Source organism: Nyctereutes procyonoides, unplaced genomic scaffold (genome assembly GCF_905146905.1).
Source record: "Nyctereutes procyonoides isolate TBG_1078 unplaced genomic scaffold, NYPRO_anot_genome, whole genome shotgun sequence".
NCBI classification, from domain to species: Eukaryota; Metazoa; Chordata; class Mammalia; order Carnivora; family Canidae; genus Nyctereutes; species Nyctereutes procyonoides.
In genome coordinates, this window is record NW_026575043.1 from 54,770,175 (window position 1) to 54,789,148 (window position 18,974).

General features: G+C 45.8%; 1 protein-coding gene and 1 non-coding gene across 3 annotated transcripts in view; one reads left to right on the plus strand and one right to left on the minus strand.

Moving 5' to 3' along the window:
- Positions 1 to 4,996: 4,996 nt before the first annotated feature.
- ALDH2 (aldehyde dehydrogenase 2 family member) overlaps positions 4,997 to 18,974 on the minus strand; it is a 31,000-nt gene continuing 17,022 nt past the window's right edge. For both annotated transcript variants that reach the window (XM_055323333.1, XM_055323334.1), the window contains exons 7-13: positions 18,528 to 18,641; positions 16,002 to 16,104; positions 15,217 to 15,401; positions 11,659 to 11,823; positions 9,767 to 9,924; positions 8,343 to 8,457; positions 4,997 to 5,430 (exon numbers count right to left, since the gene is read on the minus strand). In XM_055323333.1, the coding sequence (XP_055179308.1) occupies positions 5,398 to 5,430; positions 8,343 to 8,457; positions 9,767 to 9,924; positions 11,659 to 11,823; positions 15,217 to 15,401; positions 16,002 to 16,104; positions 18,528 to 18,641 (873 nt within the window). In that variant the 3' untranslated portion in view covers positions 4,997 to 5,397. The remainder of the gene's footprint in view (positions 5,431 to 8,342; positions 8,458 to 9,766; positions 9,925 to 11,658; positions 11,824 to 15,216; positions 15,402 to 16,001; positions 16,105 to 18,527; positions 18,642 to 18,974) is intronic.
- LOC129508441 (U6 spliceosomal RNA) lies at positions 12,356 to 12,459 on the plus strand. The gene has a single exon (XR_008664179.1). It is a non-coding gene; the product is annotated as a U6 spliceosomal RNA (small nuclear RNA).

Sequence of the window (18,974 nt, forward strand, 5' to 3'; positions counted from 1 at the left end):
ATTTATGATAGTCACAGAGAGAGAGAGAGGCAGAGACACAGGCAGAGGGAGAAGCAGGCTCCATGCACCGGGAGCCCGACGTGGGATTCGATCCCGGGTCTCCAGGATTGCGCCCTGGGCCAAAGGCAGGCGCTAAACCGCTGCGCCACCCAGGGATCCCTGGATCTTCTTTTAAAAGCCAGTTTGAGACGTCTGGGTGGCTCAGCGGTTGAGCGTCTGCCTTTGGCTCAGGGCGTGATCCCGGGATTCGGGATTCGGGATCCGGATCCAGGATCTAGTGCCGCATGGGGCTCTCTGCAGGGATCCTGCTTCTCCCTCTGCCTATGTCTCTCTCTCTCTCTCTCTCTCTCTCTCTCATGAATAAATAAATAAACCTTTAAAAAATAAAAGCCAGTTTGGGGCGCCTGGGTGGTTCAGTTGGTTGGGAATCTGCCTTCAACTCAGGTCATGATCCCAGGGGCCCCGCGTCAGGCTCCCTGCTCAGTGGGAAATCTGTTTCTCTCTCTCCCTCTACACAACCCCCTTGAGCTCTCTTGAGCTCTCTCTCTCAGTCTCTCTCTCAAATAAATAAATGAAATATATATATATATATATACATATACATATATTTAGTCAATAAGTTTGTTCCCCGCTGTCAGTTTTTACCTGAGACACTGGTGGGGAAATCTGAAGTGGGTGGTGTTAAGTTCAGGGGGTGCTCTTCTTTGCTCCTTGACAGCAAGGGAAGGAGGAGGAGCCAGTGGTACCAGAGGCAGGGAGGATGGTCTAGAAGCCAGTTATGCAGGCCACATCCAAGGTGGTGCAGAAACAGGAGGAGGGAGAGGGGGAGACAGAAGAGGTGAAGTACTGCCAGAAGGCAGAGAAAAGGTTCCTGGTTCTAAACCTCATCAAGACGGCAGAAGAGCAGACACCATGTTTTTTTTGTTTTTTTTCCCCACCAAAATGGAAATATGCAGTGCATGTCAGGCCAGAGAAGACATAGGGAATCTCCCTTAAACAAAGAGAGTTTTGGCAACTGCTTGGGAATATTCTTTAAAGTCCCTGTCCCAAGGTGGACTAACCACAATTGGCTCTAGTTATAGCCATTAACTCCAGGAAATGGGGAGAAGCCCCCACATCTATTAGGATGAAGAGCCTGTGTTTCCTCCAATAACCTGGGTTTATTCAGAGGCGGCCTATTTAGATAATTATCATCCAAAACATCAGGAGGAAGCTCACATTCTGCAAGAGGCCCTTAGATTGGTCCTGATATAGATACCTAGAAGGGTATCTCAGTCCTTTTGCCCTGTTTGCTGCAAGAAGAGATCTGATAGGTCCTACTGAGACCATGTAGTGTTCCAAGAGATCAATCCTCTTATAAATTTTGCAAGCTGAATTATTTCCAGTAGGTTAAAAGGTATCCCAAGGGAGAATCCTTAGGAATTTAAGAAAAGAGAAGCCCATCACTAAAAATGCTCCCAACTCTCTGGTGGTGTCCCACGCAGGAACCTCTGACATATCAGTAGTGATCGATCAGAGGTGTCCTTCAAACAAAAATCGCTACTGATCACCATCCTATCTTATCATAAAAGGCCCTGTAGGAGGGATGCTAGCGTCCCCTTACTTCCCCATTGGATCCTAAGCTATGGATGGGTGCCTGACATATGAACTGAGTAATGGGCCGTTAACCCATGGAAAACATTAGAAAAGTTTTACAAAGGGGAAATTACCTGATTTCATAGTTGAAGTAGTAGAGGACATAGAGGGAAAACAGTAAAGAGATGTTTTAAGCATGATTTAAACAATATTCCAACATATGTAATCTTTACAGCCAACTTCTCTAGGAAATGTCTCCGTTGGGTTTTAATTCAATCTGATAATGGTTTCAGCCAGTTCTGGGTGGAGGTCTCATGGCCAGAATTGGCTAGACCAGAGACATAGAGGCCATCACCTTAGACCAATGAGGAGGAAACCTTACACAGGAGTCATAGGATTGGCAGTGACACTAGTCACTTAGGTGATTGTCCTGTGCCCAAGACAGCCAACTTAGTATAAGGACAAGAATAAAGACAGGGCATCAAGTTTCTGGGTCTTATTACCATTCCAACCAGGGTACTAACTTCCTGCCAAAAGCCTGGCTTTTTTCCTCCCCCTAGAGTAGCCATGAGTTAAGAGATTACAGCCTGAGTGCAATCCAGATGAAAGTGTTCCAAGAGGATGTACTGCTTGAAAAGCCCCTGTAAGGAGAGTAAAGAAAGAAGAAAGTATTCACCAAGTTCACAACGAGGTTCACAGTCCAGATGAAAAGACTCAAAGTCCCATGTTGGGCACTAAATGATGTAGTTTTGAGTAGTGTATTATTGGGGGCCACCTGAGCCGAAGGCCAAGAATTCTTGAGACATCTTTAGTGCAAAAAAGTTAGTTTTATTAAAGCACAGGGACAAGATAAGATCCCTGGGCAGAAAGAGCTGCTGCCCCAGGTTGTGAGGGGCAACTGGTTGTATACTTTGGGGTGGGAGGAAGTAAAGAGAAGGGACGTTCCAAAAGGATTTTCATATGCTAAAGAAAACCTACAGGATCCTGGAGGCCTGGCTATTGTCAAGCTAAGGTTGTTTTGCTCTAGCAAGACACTAACATTAAGACAGTTGGGAGTTTCCTGGAGGAACCTTATACTCTGCTTGCCTCAAGTATGTGTCAATGGGCTGCAGGTTATAAGGTATTTAATTTTATCTACATTTCCCTCTGCCTTTGTATCCCACATTACTTTCACATGCCTTTCTTATACCTTAGGGTAAATATTAAGCCAACAGTAGTGGTACTCCCACTTACATAAGGGGCATAAGTTAGGGACGCCTGGATGGATCAGTGGTTGAGCGTCTGCCTTCAGCTCAGGTCATGATCCCCTCCTGGGATGAGTCCAGCATTGGGCTCCCCATGGGGAGCCTGCTTCTCCCTCTGCCTATGTCTCTGCCTCTCTGTCTCTCATGAATAAATGAATAAAGTCTTTTTGAAAAGGGGGGGGGCATAAGTTATAGGGAAATAACCCAGGCTTGAGCCTTCAGGAGCTGAACCTCTGGCAAGAAGCCTGGAAAATAAATACAGTGTGAGTACCCTCCAGGGAGCTTTCTTCTGTGCCTGCCATCGGGGGGGCCCTTCTTGTCCTTCCATGATGCCATTACCTTATTACTGTCACTGCACCTGGCACCTATATTGTATTATAATCATCTTTTAAGAGTCTGGCTTTCTTCACCAGATTTTGAGCTTCTGGAAGTTTACATGTGCCTTATTCATCCTTGCATCACCAGTAACTAGCACTCAGTAACCTCCCAATAAATGTTCACAGTGGATGATGGTGAAATGTGAAGGGGTGTGATCTTTTCTTCCACCTGGCAAGCTTAGGCCAAGCATCCTTCTTTTCACACTCTCAGAACACCTTCTTCCTCTTGCATCCCTCTGTTTAATGCCACATTCCCAGGTAGATCAGGTGTGTGTGCCATGAGGGCAGGGACAGAGGGTTCAGTGGACCAGCCTGTCCCAGAGTACAGTGGGTCACCCTCAGTCTGGAAGGGTGCAGAGCAGGATGGGAGAAAAGGAGTGGGTTTGAAGCTTTGCCCTGTGCTGTTAGCTTCATGTGTGCATGATGCTGTTGTGGCTGGTTATCATCAAAGCTAAAATCTAGAATCATTTCATTGTCAGTGAACCTTATCTAATCTTGAAACAAGTAGAATGTTTCTGCCCATTGGTCACAAAATCCTATGCTCCTCCATATGGTACACTTATTTCAGGTATGAACAGTTGTGGAATGAGTAGATTTATTTGTGTATATACATAACACTCTCTCTCTTTCTCTCTCTCTTTCTCTCTCTCTCTATATATATAAAATCTAAATGATTACATTTACTCCTATTTCCTATTTGAAATTTAGTAACATTGTTTGGCTTTCCCTGTTTTTATAATGCCTTCATTTTATGGCAGTGAAATGCAGTTTCTTTTATGTATGGCAATGAGAGGTGCTTAATTTTTATCTAAAAGTCAATTTAAAGGAAAAACTAAATGATACAAGTATATGAATATATGAAAAAAATTATGAAGCACTATTCAAAAACTAAGTCTTTTTTTTTTTCTTTAGGATTTTATTTATTCATGAGAGACAGGGAGAGGCAGAGACACAGGTAGAGGGAGAAAGAGGCTCCACACAGGGAGCCCAGCGCGGGACTCAATCCAGGGACTCCAGGATCATGCCCTGGGCGGAAAGCAGGCACTAAACTGCTGAGCCACCCAGGCGTCCCTAAATAGTCTTTAAGCAGAATAGAAATTGTTGACCAAGACATGGCTTAGCCTGAGTGAAGTAAGCCCAGGGTCAGCCAGTGTGCTCCACCTTCCCTACTGTCTGCAAAAATGATATAGCAAGTGTATTTTCCTTAGGAAAGGATCAAATTTTTCATCATATTGTTCATCTGTGACCCAAACATGATCACAGACTTCACAAACTACTACAGCTATTCAGCTTTTTTCTGATTCCATTGCCCACCAAGGAATCTTCGGATTCCTAATTTACTTATAATCCTAATTACTACCTTGCCAGGTCCCTTGACTAAAATAAGGCAGTGTTCTGGACAGGAGATTCATGAGGTCTGGTTACAGGAAATGCAGACCTCATTTAAGATGAATAGACAGACATCTAGTTTCCAAATTAATCTCATGAAATTCATCAGCTTGAATCCATCTTATTTAGCCTGACCAAGTTTCTTAACTTAAAACGAGGAAAACAAACCTTGGAGGTCAAGTGTCTCTCTTTCCTGGTTGACTGACCCCTCTGAGGGCAGGGGCTGGGAGTCCTGTTTCGGTAACTTCCCTAGTTTCTAGCCCAGGGCCTGCCACAGGTGGACAGGATAGAGAAAGGAAACCAAAGCTACTTCGCCATAGGAAGGGAGGGATGACACACACACCGGGACAACATCCCTATGTGGTGGGATTTCCTTGGGTTACCAGGATGGACAAAAAGTTAACCAGAAAGTGAACAGCAGCATTGTTTTTAATGAGTTTTAGTCCAGAATACAAAGGAAGGCACTAGTTGTTGCCCCAACTTGTTAGTACAAGGATAAACAATAGCTTTTTGTTCCCCCACAAGGGCAAGTTACAGAAGGATACCAGATGGACAAGATAAGACATTTGAATCTAGTTTTGAAAAATCAGCCTGAAACCTAGCAGTAGTACTGTTGCAGGGTAAAAGGCTCTCCCTGTACTCTTTGCCCTGCACCCACCCCCATTTACCAATTCAAAATCTGGGACTTTCTTGATCAAGAGATTCTATGAGCGAATTTCTCTCTTGAGACTTTTCGTGGTCATTTTTCTTGGTTTTGCTGCTGATGTCCTTGACCTCAGTCGCTGGATGAGTGAGGGAGCTGGTGGAGCTCTTTAGGAGTTCTTCTGAGGCACTTTGATTGTGACCTGTAAGGGGGGTGCAGAGCAGCTGTTAAATCTTCACACTTCCCTGTGATCCGCGGGCTCTCTAGCTATGTACTGCCTGAGGATAAGGACAAGGGCTTCCCTGACTGCTGATACCTTGATGGTCAACCAGTCAATCCCAGGAACACAGCCAGGGTTATGTTCTGCGGGAGAACACTCTCTGCCTCCTCTTAATCCAGTCATTTCTGATTATCAGGAGACAGAAGAGGATGGGACTGCTATGACATCTAATAGGCAGAAGTCAGGAATGCTGCTCAACACACATCCTACACTGCATAGACAGCCCCCACAACAGAGTTACACAACCCCAAATGTCAACAGTGCTGAGGTTGAGAGACCCTGACCTAGATCCATATTTTCTCCAAAAGGATCCAAGTAAGGAAAATCATAACATGCTGAAGCTCGCAGGTGTCTCAGTGTGTTAAGTGGGAAGATTCCAGACTCAGATGGATTTGGAGTTAAATCCCAGCTTTATGCCCTACAACTCTGTGCTTTGCTTCCTCATCTGTATGATGGGATAAACAAGTGTCTCCTTCATGGGGTTGTTGTGAACACTGCTGCATAAGGAAGTTTAGCAGATTCTGGCACAAAGCAAGCTTTCAGTAAAAATGAGTTTAAAAGAAGACATTTTCTCAGCATTTCCCCCTGCAAACTTGACTTCTCTTCCGAGAAGTTTTTGATCCTATTTTTGTTAGGATTTTCACTTGAGTTTCCAAAGCTCAAAATACAGGAAGCCCTATCACAAGCACAAAGCACAGTGCCTGGCACTGGGCTGAAGCAGCTTCGCTTCCTTCACCTGCAGCCTCCAGCCATCAAGTCCTGCCACTTCTTCTCTTCAAAAGCTCCTTCCTGTTCTCCCCAGCATCCTCCCACTGAGGTCTCCAGTATCAGGAGCTTACACTTGGATTGCTGCATAGACCACCTCAACTCAAGCCTCCTCTTTTTGGGCTCTCCCAATTCCCTCAGGTCAATCCTTAGTGCTGCTGCTGGGGCTCAGACCTACTACCCCCCAACCCCGACACCACACCTAAGTAATCTCATCACTGTTTCCATGAACGGTTATAGGCCAACGTCAGGTTCAAATCTGGATCTTGCCTCTTGTATATATGGGACGATTTTAAATAAATAAGCAAACAGGTTTATTTTATACCAGTGAGCTTCCTGAGAATACAAGTTGTGGCTTACCACTGAGCGTTGAATGAAGACCACTGTCTACCCTTCTCATCCTGCTCCCCCGGGCTAAGGTCTGCTTGCCCTGAGCCTTCTCTTTGCCAATCTTGGAAAAGCCCAACTCAGCCCATTACTCTTTACTTTGAATATTACTTGTGAATTTGTTTCCTGGTTAAACTGTAACTAGTGTCCATTGTAGAGCAAATTATTCTCACTTTGGTGCTATTCTTTCCTGTCTTTTCCATAGTTATAAATAAAGGTACCTGAGTATATATATGTATGTATAGTCTTTAAACTGGGCTTATACTGTATATATTACTTTGTATCCTGCCTTTTCACCTTTTTTTCTCTTTAAAGATTTTATTTATTTATTCATGAGACAGACACACACACACACACACAGAGGCAGAGATGTAGGCAGAGGGAGAAGCAGGCTCCATGCAGGCAGCCCGATGTGGGACTCGATCCCCGATCCTGGGATCACACCCTGAGCCGAAGGCAGACGCTCAACCGCTGAACCACCCAGGTGTCCCCCTGCCTTTTCACTTTTTTTTTTCCCTTAAGATTTCATTTCTTTATTTACGAGAGACAGAGAGAGAGAGAGAGAGAGAGAGAGAGAGGCAGAGACACAGGCAGAGGGAAAAGCAGGCTCCATGCAGGGAGCCTGACGTGGGACTCGATCCCAGGTCTCCAGGACCACATCCCAGGCTGAAGGCGGCACTAAACCGCTGAGCCACCGGGGCTGCCCCATTTTCACTTTAAAGGATGATGATTTTCCATGTCAAATATTCTACAAAAATGTATTTTTTAAAGATATATTTATTTGAGAGACAGAGAGGGAGGGAGGGAGGGAGGGAGGGGAGGGGCAGGGGGGAGAGAGAACCCTGAGGCAGACTGCCCTGAGCACAGAGCCCAATATGGGGCTAGATCTCACGACCCTGAGATCATGATCTGAGCCAAAAGCAAGAGTTGGGCACCCAACCCACTAAGCCACCCAGGCGCCCCTACAAAAATATTTTCAATGGCTACTTAGTAAAACATGATTTGATTGTTCTATAATTTATTAGGCATTTAGGTTACATCTGACTTTTTCATCTTTGAGAGATAATGTGGTGATGAATATTTATGGAATAACACTTTCTTCGTATTTCTTTTTTTTTTTTTTTTGTATTTCTGCTTAGTCCTTCAGGCTATATTCCTATCATTGACATTATGAAATCAAAGGATATTAATATATTTATGGCTCTTGGTCTCTAATGCCTCAAAGCTTGATTCTTTTTTTTTAACTTTTAAAAAAAAATTTTAAGGATATATTTATTCATTCAGAGAGAGCAAGAGAGAGGCAGAGACACAGGCAGAGGGAGAAGTAGGCCCCATGCAGGAAGCCTGATGCAGGACTCGATCCCAGGTCTCCAGGATCACATCCCAGGCGGCACTAAACCGCTGCACCACCGGGGCTGCCTTCAAAGCTTGATTCTTATTAAAGCTTTTCCCCACTGCTTCAGCACATTGGGATCTTTCCTCCCTCTAGAGTCATACAGCACTGGACGTATAATAAAGCCTAGCAAAGGACTAGGTGGGCATAATGGTGGCCAGGTCCCAAGATATTTCTCATGAAACAGAGCAGAGACTGGATCTTCACCCTTTTCTGTAGCTTCTGTAGCTTAAAACAAGAAACCAGTAATAAGTACTAATGGAGTCCAGCACAAGGCACCAATACTCACAGTTTTCACTTCCGTGTATGCCTGCAACCCATACTCTCCCAGCTCCCGGCCACTCCCAGACATCTTGTAGCCACCGAATGGTGACTGGGCCCCAAATACATCATAGCAGTTGATCCTAGAATTTGAAACAAGATTTCAGAAGTAATTTTTAAGAGGTATGTGTCATACCCCTCAGACATCCTGAATTGCTCTAAAATATTGAGGAAAAATGGATGGGTCAAACCACAGTTATAACCAACCACGTAGGAGCCACAACCAAATCACATGAAATAAAGCCATAAGTCATTGCCCGTCATGCTGTGGTCACAGATGAATGTTAGTAACAGGGTGCACCGCATCATAGCTTACCATTTTAATGAATCACTTTCGTTAATTAGGTACTAGGCTTTTCTTGCAGTTTTTAAAAATTATTAAATTTTAGTTTAAAATTCACCACTTTGAGGTATGCAATTCAGTGGATACAGTGTTGTACAACCATCACCTGTATCTAATTCTAGAACATTCCTATCACCCCATAAAGAACCCTGTACCCCAAAGCAGCTATCCCCCACTTCCCCACCACCCTTCCAGCCCCTAATCTATTTTCTGTTTCTATGGATTTGTTGATTCTGGACATTTCCTATAAATGGAATCACAAACTCTGTGGCCTTTTGTGTCTGGCTTCTTTCACTTAGTATCATGTTTTCAAGGTTTATCTATGCTTGTAGAATGTATCAGCATTTTATTCCTCCTTATAACTGAATGATATTCCACTGCATGGATAGACCATATTTTGTTCACCCATTCATCAACTGATGGACATTTAGGTTGTCTCCATCTGTTGAATATTGTCAATAATCTGGTATGAACATTCAGATTACTTTTTTATGTATATGTATGTTTTTATTTCTCTTGGGTATATATACCTAGGAGTAGAATTTCTGAGTCTTATGGTAATTCTACATTTAACCTACTGAGGAGCTGCCAGACTATTTCCCATAGTGGCTGCAACATTTTACATTCCCATCAGCAAAATGTGAGGGTTCAAATTTCTCTACATCCTCATCAACATTTGGTATTTTCTCTTCTTTTAAAATTACATCCTTCCTAGTGGGTGTGACATAGGTGCTAAGCTCTTAAGACTAGTATTACACATAGGTATAGACCCTCAGCTTTGGTCTCCCGCTCTTGTGCAGCTTGGTAAGGAATGCCCACCCTAGTCATCCATCTGCTTGCCCAAGAACAAAGCTGCACTGGCATATGTACTAGAGGGAAGTTTAATCTCCTATAGTAGAGGGGATGGGAAATCTCATCTGCTATATCACACACTGACCCAGGAGAAACTGAGCTCAGAACCCCAAATTCTGCGGTATGAGCTAGATTCCAGAAGACCCTGGTTTGGGGATCCCTGCCTGGGCTGTAAGGGGCTGTCAGGAGGCTCTTACCAAACAGTGCCAGCCTGGAGGGCTTGGGACAGATAATTGGCTTTGTCCAAGTCCTTGGTGAAGACAGCTGCAGCCAGCCCATACTTGGAATTATTGGCTCTCCCAATAACTTCCTCTATGGTCTTGAACTTCAGGATCTGCATCACTGGCCCAAAGATCTAGAGTAAAAGAGTACACAGTGGGGAGGGTGTGGCAGACACAGGAACCACCTACCATCCAGTTTTCACAGTGCTGAGCAGATGATTCCAGATGGAGCCCCCAGGCATACCCGAACAGTTCCACAGGGAGACAACAGCCCCCAAGCTCAATGAAGCAAAGGGAAGGAAGCTAATGGGCATTGGTTACATTCTATATGCCATGTGTTTTACTTAGTTGATCTTTTGTGAACAAAACAGGGTCTCTGCTCTTGAGACATCCAGGTTTATCTTGTACTTTCCCTGCCCTATTCCTGGAAGGAGCCATTTCTTCAAGGAATCCCAGTTCTTTTTAGTGGAGAATGAGATTCAAAAGCCAACCCACAGTGTATTTGCTGCTGCCAGGGTGTGGTGGCTCTCAGCCCTATCAAGGGAGAGCCCTGGGGTGGAATGGTGTTCTGATATAAGCAGGGGGTTAGAAGGAACCATTTCTCTTGCACAAATGGTTCAATGAGTGCTGGGAGACCACAGGAGTTCCTGGACTGCATGGAAAGGAGGGTATCAGGAGAGGCTCTGTATAAGTGATAATCCAGCTGTGATACAACAGGGACAGAAACTGTCCAAACCAGAGTGGAGACTGGGAGCAGGGAAGAGGGAAACGGAGTTCCAGGCATAGACACACCCAGGGCCTATCCTCGTGAAATCCCATTTTCCACTAAAAGAAAGGAGGACTTCTTGAAGGAATGGCTGATTCCAGGACTGCCTGGGGAGTATCACAACAGAAGTAGGAGAAGAGTGCCAGGAACTCATCATGGTTGGAGCAGGACTGTGAGATGGGGCATCATGCATTTGGGTACCCCACCCCCAACCTTCTGGAAAAGTGATATTTGAGATTTTTAAAAAAGCATCAGGGCAGCCCCAGTGGCTCAGAGGTTTAGTGCTGCCTTCAGCCTGGGGCGTGATCCTGGGGACATGGATCAAGTCCCATGTCGGGCTCCCTGCATGAAGCCTGCTTCTCTTTCCCATGTCTCTGCCCCGCCCCCATAAATAAGTAAATAAAATCTTAAAAAAAAAAAAGCATCAAAGTAGTAATGATAAGAAAAGAGGCAGAACTCTATTGGACTTTTTACCCTGATTCTGCATTTTAATATTATTCTATTTTGAATTATACATGAAAGGGGAAATATCTTCCCTGCAGAAGGCTGCTGAGGGGCCTAATCCATTGGAGGAAGGGGAGTAAGTGTGGACCCCATGAAGGCAGGGAACATGTCTTGCATAGCTCTGAATCCCCAGGGTCTGTAGAGAGCCTGGCACATAGATGGCATTCAATAAATATTTGTGAAATGAATGAATGAATGACAGAGCTGCTGCCCTACATTCATAATGAGTGCCAAGGGGGAGAACATCAGGAATCTTGCCATGTGGGGAATCACAGCCATGGGGTCTAGTCCAATGTCCCACTTATATGAAGATCATAAAAGGGCTGAGAAAAATCATCCCTTGACTCATGGCTTGCAGGGACCAGAACACAAAGGGCCTAGATGCTGTGCAAGGGAATTTGGAAGTTCTCCCCAGCAGTGCATAGCCATAGGGGTAGAAGAGGAGAGTAACCAAATCAGATAGAATCATAAATAATTTGTCTTAGGCACAGAGCCAGGATTTGGCCCAAAGCCAGCTGAGGAGTCATAGTATGAAGAAGCCATACTTAAGTGTCCAATTCTCCTAAGAACATCCCCCTGAGGGTTGGCCCATGCTAACCTCCTCCTTGGCGATAGTCATGCTGTCTTGCACATCTCCAAACACGGTGGGCTGGATAAAGTAGCCTCGGTCAGCAGCCGCCCCTCCACCACACAATAGTTTCGCCCCCTCCTCCTTTCCAGATTTGATATAACCAAGGATCTTCTTAAACTGAGTTTCATCCACCTGTGGGAAAAAAAGCCCAAAGTTTCAGAGATGCTAGACCCAGACCTCCCCTAGATTGAGGTTTAGAACCACACAGGCAATGAATGAGACAACTGAGCCATCAGCCAGGCTTAGAAATAAGCAAGGCTGAGTAAAGGAACTACAAAGGGCCAATAAATATAAGAAAAGGTTCAGGGGCGCCTGTGTGGCTCAGTGGTAGAGCGTCTGCCTTTGGCTCAGGTTGTGATTCCAGGGTCCTGGGATCGAGTCCTGAATTGGACTTTCTGCAAGAAGCCTGCTTCTCTCTCTACCTCTCTCTGTGTCTCTCGTGAGAGAAAGAAAGAAAGAAAGAAAGAAAGAAAGAAAGAAAGAAAGAAAGAAAGAAAGAAAGAAAGAAAGAAAGAAAGAAAGAGAAAAAGGGAAAAAGGGAAAGGGAAAGGGAAAGGAAAAGGTTCAACCAACTTTATTCGCCCTTAAAGAAATGCATATTAAACCTTGCTTTTATTTTCCAACTATGAGGTTACTAAGAATTCAAAATAGTAAGAAAATACATGTGCTTGCTTTGGCAGCACATACATTAAAATTGGAATTATAGAGAGGTTAACATGGCCCCTGTGCAAGGATGACATGCAGATTCATGAAGCATTCCAGATTAAAAAAAAAAATGTAAGAAAATATACTGACTGCAAGGGTAGGTTGTATAAATCCTAATATCCATATGTTCTTAGAAGGACTAATATAATGTCATTGTATCTCAATTAAAAAAAAAAGGCCTATAAGCTGGTACAGCCCTTTTGGCAGGTACTTTGTTAATACTGGTCAAAAAATGAAATGCTCATAATCTTTGACCCAGCTATTTAACTTCTAGGAATTTATTCTACATGTCACAAAGGGACCTAAACAAGGATATTCACTGGGGAGCACTTTGTTTTTTGTTTTTTTTGTTTTTAAGATTTTATTTATTTATTCATGAGAAACAGAGAGAGAGAGAGAGGCAGAGACACAGGCAGAGGGAGAAGCAGGCTCCCTGCAGAGAACCCAACGTAGGACTTGATCCTGGGTCTTTAGGATCACGCCCTGGGCTGAAGGTGGCGCTAAACCGCTGAGCCACTGGGCTCCCCTGGGGAGTACTTTGCAAAAGTAAAAAACAGAAACCATTCTAAGTATATATCAGTTGAGGAACTGGCTAAAATATTTACTGTGTGTGTATATAATATATATCATGTCCCTGTTAATAACAGATCTGAGGCCCCTGGCTGGCTCAGTCGGTAGAGCATGGGACTCAATCTCAGGGTCTTGAGTTCAAGCCTCTTTTTGGGCATGGCGCCTAGTGGGAAAAAAAAAAAAAGTTTTGGGAACTGACCCAGAAAGATAGCCTAAGGTATTCTGTAAAGGTGGGGGAAGCTTGTAGATCATGTTATATAATCCTATTTTTGTTAAAACAAACATACAAAAATGTAACTCTGTGTGTATGTGTGGTTAATGGGGAATGGACATGGAAGGGAGCCAACGGCGTCTTATTCTTTCCTTTAAACATGTTTAATTAAAATTTTTATACAAGTTTATATTACTTTAATAATTAAGTAACCACAAACTACAAAGAAAAATGAAAAAGAAAAAGATGTTGGGATTCAAAGTAGCACTATTCAGAAGTAGAAGCAACCCAAGTACCCATCAGCTGTAAGTAGGTAAAGAAAATGTGGTGTGTCTATACAATGGTATATTCCTCAGCCATAAAAAGGAATAAGCTATCAAGTCACAAAAAGACATGGAGGAAACTTAAATGCACATTGTTAAGTACACGAAGCCAATCTATAAAGGCTACACATACTGTATGGTTCCAGCTAGAAGACATTTTGGAAAAGGCAAAACTATGGAGACAGTAAACGGATCAGCCTCGGCTTGGGGGTAGGGGAAGGATGAATGGATAGAGCACAGGGGAATTTCAGGGCAGTGAACTACCCTGTATGATGGGGTGGTGGATACATGTCTTTATATATTTATCCATACCCACAGAATGCAACACCAAGAGTGAACCCTAAAGTAAACTATGGACTTTACTTAATAACAATATATCATATTGGCTCATTAGTTATAACAAATGTAGCACATTAATGCAAAATGTTAATAATCTGGGTAACTAGAGGGGTAGGGGGTGAAGGGGTATATGGGAACTCTGTACTCTCTGCTCATTTTTCTATAAACCCAAACTGCTATAAAAAATGTCTACTAAAAAAAAAAAAAAAAGACTGGTCTTGGCCAACCCTGGAGCCTGGGAGTGGACACCAGTAGCAGGCACCCTCAGGAGGATACAGCCTATAGAGAAGCACCCATGGGCCCCAAAAGTAGATGTAGGGACTGGTGGGACCTGGGAGCACCCCTGACCCTGCGGACTCTGCTTCTTGCAGTGGGGTAGGTGGTGGCTGGAGGTAGCCAGCACAGGACCCTGTGAGGAAGAGCCCAGGACAGGCAGGGTCTAAGAACAATGCTGGACATGAGAGGAAATGGTGGGCAGAGGCACTATCTTTCTTTTTGTTGTAATTATTATTGACTTCATTTTTTTTAAGATTTATTTATTTATTCATGGGAAACACAGACTGAGAGAGGCAGAGACACAGGCAGAGGGAGAAGTAGGCTCCTTGCAGGGAGCCCGATGTGGGACTCGATCCCGGGTCCTGGGATCACAACTGAGCCGAAGGCAGGCACCCAATCGCTGAGCCACCCAGGAGTTCCAACTGTAGTTTTGATTAAAATGAGTATGAGCTCAAAGTAAAGAAAAAAAAAGTATTTTAAATCAAGTATCTCAGTACAACATAAAGTGAAGTAAAGTCAGGGTGCCTGGGTGGCTGTCAGTTAAGTGTCTGCCTTCAGGTCAGGTCAAGCCCCATGTCTGGCTCCTCACTCAGCAGGGAGTCTGTTTCTCCATCTCCCTCTACCGCCTGCTTGCTCATGTGTGCTCTCTCTCTCAAATAAATAAAGTCTTTTAAAAAACCCAAAAAAGTAAAGTCCCTCTGCTACTCATGCCATGGCCTCTGCCCCACTCCCCAGAGAATCACAGTTAACAGATAGTATGTGTCCTTCTGGAAGATGCATTTTTATGCATGGCCAAAGGTCCAGGAAGCATGCAGTCTTTTTTACACAGACATTCCTAATATTTATTATGTGTATGAAATATACGAACTGGTTTCCATTATTGATTTCCACTTCAAAGCCAGTCTGTGAGTTAAGAAAGGTGGTTATTACAGAGGAGAGAACTTTGGCTCAGAAAGGGCACATGGCTTCCCAGGGACACACAGCTGGTACATACAGAGCTGACACTTAAAACCAAGCCTGCCTGCCTCTGAGTCTGAGACCCTTTCTGTTTCTCCATGCTGACTCCAGACACCCAGACCCATCTGCAGCAGGTGACCTTACCTGCGGCCCCTGCTCAGTCTGGTTGTCAAAGGGGTTCCCAACTACACGCGACTTGGCCCTGGCAACACTCCGCTCCACAAACTCAGCATAAACATCTTCTTGCACAAAGGTCCGGGAGCCGGCACAGCAGCACTGGCCCTGGTTGAAAAACAGGGCAAAGTGGGCCTGCTCCACAGCCCAGTTCACTGGGGAGGCAGAAAGGCAGCAATGAGAAGAGATGGAGGATGAGCCTGGCCCCAGTATCTGCCCACCCTCTTAACCTGTTCGTGGCACCAACAGCACTGGTGCCTCCTGGGTGCCAGGCAGTGCCAAACAAGACAGACCTGATCTCTCCCTTCTTGGGGTATGGACATTCAGCAGACACACAGACAGAGAGGAGGTCACAGCCCCCCGTGGTAACAGAGACCCGGGTGGCAGAGGACCCAGCCAGCGCATAGCAGTCAGAGAAGGACAAATCGGGGTGCCTCGGCAGGACCAAGGAAAGGGGTATGAGGGAAGAGGAGCAGCCTGGGTCAAGTCAAAGCATGCAGTACAGCTGGACAGCTAAGTAGCTCAGCCCAGCTGGGTGATGGGGAGCAAAGAGGAGAGACCGGGGACAGACAGGGTCATGCAGGCTGGAGGGCCCTGCTGCAGACTCTGACCTTCATCCTGAGGCCAGGGTGGAGGGGAGGCGGGGTGGCGCAGACATGGAGTCCAGTGGTTGCCAAAGTTCGCCTAAGTGAACTGCAGTATGGATAGCAGTACGGCTGCCTGTAACCCACACCTCCTCCCGGCAAAACACTTACTGTCTGCATCTGACATGATGATATTGGGGCTCTTTCCTCCCAGCTCCAGGGTCACTCTCTTGAGGTTACTGTTCCCTGCAGCAACCTGGACTAGGTGGCCAACCTGTGGGCAGGCAGGAACACAGAAGAGCACTCAGTAGGAAGGAAAAAGAACTTTTTATTTTTTTTATTTTTAAAATTATTTATTTATTTATTTATTCATGATAGAGAGAGTGAGAGAGAGAGAGAGAGACGCAGAGACACAGGCAGAGGGAGAAGCAGGCTCCATGCCGGGAGCCCGACGCAGGACTTGATCCCAGGACCCCAGGATTGTGCCCTGGGCCAAAGGCAGGCGCCAAACTGCTGAGCCACCCAGGGATCCCCCAGACACTCTTTTAGACACAAGACAGAGGACCCCACAATGAGGGAGCAGCTAGATTACAAGACTCCCTGGAGAATTTCACCAAATCTAGCTATTCACTTACCACTGCTGACCCCCGCCCCGAGCCTCTACGATGACGGTGATCATAACCACATGAGCAATGTAGCTTCTATGCTCTGAGTGCCACCTGCATATCAGACCCTGTGCCAAGTGCTTTGTGTTCATTTAGTTCAGTCCTTGCAATGACCTCAAAGATAGGCATGACTCTTCGCCTTGGTTTAGGAATGTGGGAGCTGCAGCTCAGAGTGGTCAAGTCACCTGCCCAAAGTCACACAGCTGGTGAACGTGGAGTCACAGTTCACACTTGGGCAGTGTGAGTCCGTCACCAGTTCAAACCACGATCCTGCCTACTTCCCACAGTGTTAAGTGTGGTCCCCAGCCCATGGCACACTCCGTGAGGGCAAGGATGGGGTGTTCGTCGCCTCCTTATTTCCAGAGCCTGGCACAAAGCCGCCCTGAACCTATCTGAATGAACGTATCTGTCTCTGTCAGGAAACCACCCCTCTGTGAGATTCTCAGCATGACCTTGAGGCATTAACTTGGGCAACAGAAAAGCAAGGGAAGAGCTGGGACTGTGCTATCTTGGCTTCTGTTCTGCTGTCCCAGAGCTGCCATCATTGAGCACAGACTGAATGATGGGCAGTATCTGTCTCCGGGAAACGGTCTGAAGAGCACGTTCATTATGTTATTCAGTGTGCCTTCTCCGAAGTCAGGCGATGAGGCCTCCCAAGAATTCAAGGAGAGAGAGGCACCTGGGTGGCTCAGTCAGTTAAGCATCGACCTTCAGCTCAAGTCATAATCCCACAGTCCTGGGACTGAGCCCTGTATGGGGCTCCCTGCTCAGCGGGGAGTCTGCTTCTCCCTCTCCTTCTGCCCCTCCCCTTGATCTCTCTCTCAAATAAAATCTTAAAAAAAAATAGAAAAAAAGGATTCAAGGAGAGGAAAAGGACACTCTTCAGGAGGAATTCTGTCCCTGCTTCAAAGGAGACGATGTGTTTGTTTTTTTTTAAATAATAAATTTATTTTTTATTGGTGTTCAATTTGCCAACATACAGAATAACACCCAGTGCTCATCCCGTCAAGTGCCCCCCTCAGTGCCTGCCACCCAGTCACCCCCACCCCCCGCCCTCTCCCCTTCCACTACCCCTAGTTCGTTTCCCAGAGTTAGGAGTCTTCCATGTTCTGTCTAAAGGAGACGATGTTAAAGGAATCCCCAGACATCTTATTTGTCCTTGTTTCTCCAGGGCCTGGCACAGAGCCACATGATACTCCTCACTCACTCATTCATTCCCTTGCTGAGTACTTACTCTGAGCTAGAACTTTACTGATCATGTCATAAACTTCATCGCCCTCACTCCAATCCTGTGTGGTAGGTGCACTTATCCCTATGTTACAGAGGAGACAGGTGCTTCGGGAGGCTAAGTGACTTGCTCAAGGTCTCACAGCCAGTCAATGGCACTGAAACAGTAAGACTCCGGAGCATGTGATCTTCCCCACTACACCATATACACCATCTCCACCACCTAGATGTTGCCACCCTCATTTTATTTTTTAAACATAAGATTTTTTTTTTAAGATTTTATTTGTTTATTCATGACAGACACAGAGAGAGAGGCAGAGACACAGGCAGAGAGTGAAGCAGGCTCCACGCAGGGAGCCCGATGTGGGACTCGATCCCAGGACTCCAGGATCATGCCCTGGGCTGAAGGCAGATACTCAACCACTGAGCCACCCAGGCATCCCACCACCCTCATTTTAAAGACAACAAATGGAACCCCAAAGACATTCAGTGAATGACCCCATATCATAATGGCAAGGCTGGGCTCTAGATGGTCTCGGCCTCTTTATTCCACGTGGGATGCTGGCCCCCCACAACAGCAGCCAGAGTGTCAACCAACCCACAGAGGGCTGCTGGCACATGCAGGGCCTTGTACTCAGTCTGACAGTCACTGCTGGCACATGCAGGGCCTTGTACTCAGGCTACTCTGAGGCAGTCCTGGAGGGCCCTCCGTGCAGTACCCAGAGACTAATCTTCAATGTTCTCTGAGGACAGTGGGAACTAGGGCCAAATGTGCCACAAGCTTGAGGTCCTGGTGATGCCTTACCTCGGTGGAGCCTGTGAAGGCCACTTTGTCCACATCCTCGTGGGAGGTGATGGCAGCCCCAGCTGTGGGGCCAAATCCAGGAATAATATTGACCACGCCAGGAGGAAAGCCAGCCTGTGGGCAAACAGCCAGGGACACTGGGAGTCATTCTCCTGCTCCAAAGGCTTAGATAGAACACACACCCTTCCCAGAAAGGCTAAGCTGCCTGCCCAGGCCCCAGGTAAGCAGACACCAGTCTTGTGGGATGGACACAGCTCAGAAATTCCAAATGGTACAGCAGAGAACCTGGTGGGGTCCCTGTGAGTGTTGTCCCTCCCCAGTGGCATTCACCTAGAGCAATTTTCATTCTTCAGAGGGGTCTGGCAGTGAAGCACAGTGTAGACAACAGGTAAGAGGGGCCACTTCAGCTGGCCTGTGATGAGGTATGGGGAGGTGTCAGTCCCTGGT